Source organism: Leucoraja erinacea, chromosome 35 (genome assembly GCF_028641065.1).
Source record: "Leucoraja erinacea ecotype New England chromosome 35, Leri_hhj_1, whole genome shotgun sequence".
NCBI classification, from domain to species: Eukaryota; Metazoa; Chordata; class Chondrichthyes; order Rajiformes; family Rajidae; genus Leucoraja; species Leucoraja erinaceus.
The window spans coordinates 2,448,693-2,454,540 of NC_073411.1; the positions used below are offsets into that span (position 1 = coordinate 2,448,693).

At 37.3% G+C, this 5,848-nt stretch overlaps 1 protein-coding gene across 1 annotated transcript; it reads left to right on the forward strand.

Annotated features, from left to right (window-relative positions):
* Window positions 1-1,153, forward strand: LOC129713178 (DNA polymerase delta subunit 2-like). The gene is made up of 2 exons (XM_055662019.1): window positions 1-626; window positions 1,016-1,153. Exons 1-2 carry the CDS (start codon window positions 401-403, stop codon window positions 1,054-1,056), a joined length of 267 nt encoding a protein of 88 aa, XP_055517994.1. The 5' UTR covers window positions 1-400; the 3' UTR covers window positions 1,057-1,153.
* Window positions 1,154-5,848: the final 4,695 nt, after the last annotated feature.

Genomic DNA, 5,848 nt, shown 5'->3' on the forward strand with positions numbered 1-5,848 from the left:
ACCCAATGTTGGCAGCCCTGATATAAACACACTTGACTCTTTATTTCTCCTTGACGCTCCATCTAAATCTGCCCCTCACCAACATGGCGGATCCCTGATCGCCTGCACCCGCAGTCAATGACGTCAGCAAGGGCTGCCCCTCACCAACATGGCGGATCCCTAGTTACCAGCAAGGATCTTTGGTTACTAGGGCCCCGCAACCCATCCCAAGCCCGCCAAGAGGCCGTCGAATACGCACGCGCGCCAGTTGGCGGGAACCGGCCGGCGGGCTCGAGCGGAAGTCACCGGTTCGTCAACAAGGCGGCGGCTCCTCTCAACGCGGGCGAGTGAAGTAAACCGTGAGGGAGGATTTACTTGGTGCCCGACAGAACCCTCTTGCCCTGCCCTGCCCGCCCGCGCCATGTTTTCTGAGCACGCCGCCCGCGGAGAGCGGACGCTGCTGTCGGCGTCGCTGCCCGAGCAGCACGGACCCACGTTTGAGCGGCTGCCCCCGGCCTCCTACACTAACTGCTCGGCCTGCTTCACCCTGGGCGAGCGCCACTTCAACCGCCAGTACGCCAGCATCTACGCCTCCCGGCTGAAGCAGATGAGACCCGCACTCATCGAGAGGGCCAAACTGAAATGGGGTGAGGATGGGATGAGAGGGTGTAGGATGGGATGGGGAGGGATGAGCTGGGGTGGGAATGGTGTGGGGAGGGTGAGGAAGGGTGAGGGGTAAGGAGGAGTGGTGAGGTGAGTGAGATGAGATGGGGAGGGATGAACTGGTGGGAATGGTATGGGGATGGTGTGAGATGGGTGGAGTGAGGAGGGGCGGGGATGGGGTGATAAGATGGGGAGGGGTGAGGAAGTGTGGGATGGGGAGGGGTGGTGGGGGCTTGGGAGTGGTGGTGCATGAGGATACACTGATACAGGTAGGGTGATTTTCATGGTTGTGAGGGGGTTGGAGAAGGGATGCTGGGGTCTCAGCTGGGACAATAAATGATTAAGCATGCAAGGATATGACATTTCATCATAGGGATGGGTACGGTTTGTGGAGAGGAGACGTGTGAGGTATGAGTACTGTTGGGCACTGGCATGGCAGATTTCATCAGATACACAAGTGGATGAGATTTTAATGTAGTTTAGAGATACAGCGCGGACTTCCGGTGGCGCTATGGAGACTTGAGTCCAGCGCCAACCAGCTCCGTACCGAGGAAGTAAAAAACGGGAGAAAATCGGGACTTACCTGCAGCGATCGAAATCTGAAACGGCAGCCTGCGTGACGTCATCAGGCGCGCGACTTTAAGGTATGTCGCTACAACGCCCCCCCCCCCGTGGAACACAAAAAAAAACGGTTAAAGGTAAACTCCAGATGGAAGAGGAAGGCCCTACAGAGGCCTCGGCCTCAGTTACAACGATGGCCCAGGAAGATCCTCCAAAGAAAACGAAACAGAAAAAGTCTGAAATGGAGGATCTTAAAACCTTTCTTGCTGCCGAAATGAAGACTTTTGGAGAGATTTTTCAAAAGGTACTTGACACCTTTAAGGTAGATTTTAAAGCAGAAATGCTTGCTACAGTTCAACAAAATGATAATTGGACTGATTTGGAGGGGCGTCAAAGACGTAAGAATCTAAGAATTGTAGGGGTGAAAGAAGGAAGTGAGAGGGAAATGGGCACTCGGGATTTTGTGGCAGACCTACTACAAAAAGCCTTAAAATTGGATCACAAACCCTTACTCGGTCGAGCCCATAGAGCGCAACGACGTCGTACACAAGATGATGCCCATCCAAGACAAATTATCGTAAAAGTCCAACAGGATCATGAATTTGATGATATAATGAAGAAAATTGTTCGGAGCGGTCAACTTCTCTTTGAAGGTGTGAGATTTAGCATTTACCGAGATTACCCGGCAGAGGTCTTCAAGAAAAGAGTGCTGTTCACTGAGACAAAAAGAATATTGAAGAATGTACCTGATTTGAGATACAGCTTGCTTTATCCCGCAAGGCTAAGAGTCACCTACAAGTCCAAGGAGCTCTTTTTTACAGACCACGAAAAAGCACTGGAATATGCCAAAGAAGTCGGTAACATGACCACAGACTGAAGAATCTACATTACTCCTTAGGAGTCAAGGACTAACATGACCGCCAGATCTAAAAGGACCTTTAAAATTCTTTCAAGAGCTTTAAAGACACTTGGAAACCGAAATCGATGGAGGACATTGGATAAAACTGTGATCTTTTGGGGGTTTTTTCTCTTTTTTGTTTTGGCTTTTTTGTTTACTAATCATTAGTATCATATGTATATTCATATCTAACTATATATGTAACAACTAATACTTATTAAATATACATATTTCCACTAAAATTATTAACATTAACATTTCTTATAAAAAGTTAATACTGTATATGATTGATAACAATGATCAATAATTAATAGTCTTCGATTAACGTAGAAATGAATTACATACTTATATTATATAGGAAGATATGTAAGAGGTAAATTAACCTATATCATAATAAAGTTTGACGTGTGTATATATATATATATATATATATATATATATATATATATATATGTGTATATATATGTATATATATGTATATATATATATATATATATATATATATATATATATATATATATATATATATATATATATATATATATATATATGTGTGTGTATATATATATATGTGTGTATATATATATATATATATATATATATATATATATATATATATATATACATATATATACATATATATATATATATATATATATATATATATATATATATATATATATATACACATATATATATATATATATATGTGTATATATATATATATGTATATATGTGTGTGTGTGTATGTATGGCTAGGTAAATAAGTTTGTTACTCCCAAAGAAGTTGATTGAATGTTAGAAATAATCTTTTTTTTTTTCTCTTCTTCGGGCACGGAGCTGGGAATTTTTTTTTTTTACAAAGGCTACGGAAGTCTTTAGAATTCTAGCCACGTTAGTGTGGCTATCACTAACTACACTAATTGTAGATGTAGTTCTTTTTCCTTCACCCTACACTAACCAACTCTATCACTTTTCTCACTTTAAATATTTTTATAACTTAATGTTTGAATGGAAAAATAAGACTAATACAAGGAGATGTGATCGGAAGAACGATGTATTCGATTTTAAATTCATCTATTTGAGGTTCGGGAGCAGGGTCAGGTTCTATGTGTTGTACCTTCTGCTCGGTTATAGACCACCTTAGAAGCAATATGCAAGATGCTAACATGACAAGAAGGGGTCAGGGAATAACATTTTGTAGTTGGAATGTCAAGGGAATCAATGAACCAATTAAGAGAAGTAAAGTTTTGGCACACCTAAATTTAATCAAAACAGATATAATATTTCTTCAAGAAACACACCTTAAAAAGGAATCTCAACATAGACTTAAAGCTAAGTGGATCGCTGAATCATATCATTCCTCTTTTTCCCACAAGTCCAGAGGAGTTGCAATAGTAATTCGTAAAGGAATACCTTTTACGATCTCTTCAACAATAGTGGATATTGATGGTAGATATATTATATTAGTTGGAGAGTTAAATGGAGAAAAAGTGATCCTTCTTAATGTTTATGGGCCTAATTTCGATAACCCCACTTTTTTTTAACAAAACATTTAATAAAATTCCTGAATTTACACAATATAAATTAATAATTGGAGGAGACTTCAATTGTACATTAGACTCATACTTAGATAGATCATCAAGGCAAAAAAAAGCAACATCTCAATCAAGTGTATTTTTAAATTCATTTATTAATACCACTAATATTAAGGATGTCTGGAGAATAGAAAACCCAACCGGACGGGAATATTCATTTTACTCACCAGTACACAAAACATACTCAAGAATAGATTATTTTTTAGTTGACTCTACGTTTATCCCATTTACTTATAATTCAAAATACCATAACATTATAATCTCAGATCACGCACCGGTAACATTCATGATTAAATTAAATGGAATGTCCGAGAAACAAGCATATTGGAGATTTAACCCACAAATTTTGAACGAAAGATCATGCCAGGAATATATTATTAAACAGATCCAAATATTTTTTGAGGTAAATGACAACCCTGACACACCTATTTCTCTTATGTGGGAAACGTTCAAAGCGTATGTTCGAGGTACATTAATTTCTGCCCAAGCATTTTATAATAAAGAAAACAGGATTAAACAACAAGCACTGGAAAGTGAAATCAAGCAACTAGATATAGAAAATGCGAGAATACCATCTACGTTAAAACATAATAAAATTGCTGTATTGAAATATAAATTAAATAAAATGTATTCAGAACAAGTAATAAAACTTTATCAAAAAACCAAACAATTACATTTTGAATTTGGAGACAAACCACAAAAATTATTAGCACGCCAGTTACGAAAAATGGAAGGGGAAAAAATAATTCATAAAATTAGAACAGAGACAGGAGAATTATTAAAAATGCCCAAGGATATAAATGATAGATTTCTCCAATACTATCATAACCTTTATTCAACTAAAACCGTAGCACAATCAGAAGGAATAGCAGATTTTTTAATAAAATGTAATCTAAAAGGCTTAGATTCAAACGATAGAGAACTATTAGAAAGGGAGATTACGATAAAGGATATTGAGGAGTCTATTGGCTCTCTAAAAAATGGTAAAGCAGTAGGACCAGATGGTTTAGGTTCCGAATTTTACAAAAAATTTTATGATTTGCTTTGCCCACGTTTACAAAGACTGTATGAGTATATCTATACTCAACAGAAACTTCCAGACACTTTAAATGAATCTATAATAACACTTATTCCTAAAGCTGATAAAGATCCGGAAGACCCGGGATCATACAGAGCAATTGCACTTCTGAATACAGACCAGAAAATATTAACTAAAATACTAGCGCATAGATTAAGTACAGTGATGAATAAATTAATACACCCTGACCAAACAGGCTTTATTCAGAAACGGTACTCATATTATAATCTAAGAAGATTATTTAATATTATATATTCCAAGAGAATTATTAATGAAGATCTAGCAATAATCTCACTTGACGCTGAAAAAGCATTTGATCAGGTCGAATGGCCTTATTTATTTTCGGTGATGGAAAAGATGCAGCTAGGGGAGAAATTTTGTACATGGATAAAACTGTTATATACAAATCCCACGGCTAGAATATTTACTAACCAAAGGTTGTCATCTAAATTTAGTCTATCTAGAGGTTGTAGACAAGGATGCCCGTTATCTCCATTATTATTTGCACTTGCTATTGAGCCACTGGCAGAAAGAGTTAGGGGGCATCCGGAAATACACGGGTATAACACTAAGGACACAGTGAATAAAATTTCTCTATACGCAGATGACGTATTAATTTACATTACAAAACCAGAAATTAGTATCCCAAACTTATTAAAGCTAATAAACCAATTTGGTGCACTTTCAGGATACAGAATAAATTGGAATAAAAGTGAAATTATGCCAATAAGGGAACATAACAAACAGATAATACAACAATTTCCATTTAAAATAGTAAATGAAAAATTTAAATATCTAGGTATTTATGTAACTAAGATATATACATCATTATTTAAAGCAAATTTCCCCCCATTACTGAATAAACTACATAAGAATATCCAATACTGGAAAACACTACCTATTTCAATGGTTGGCAAAATTAATGCCATAAAAATGATTTTTTTACCGCAAATATTATACCTTTTTCAGACGATTCCGATATACCTGGCAAAAAACTTTTTTAAAAAATTGGACTCTATTGTTAACGATTTTATCTGGGATTATAAGAATCACAGGATAAACAAAAGACAC

Bases quoted from the DNA above. Each gene is read 5' to 3' on its own strand.
- LOC129713178 (XM_055662019.1), top strand. From the start codon at position 401: ATGTTTTCTGAGCACGCCGCCCGCGGAGAGCGGACGCTGCTGTCGGCG. The intron at 627-1,015 runs GTGAGGATGGGA...ATTTCATCATAG, and splicing joins GAGGGCCAAACTGAAATGGG to GGATGGGTACGGTTTGTGGA.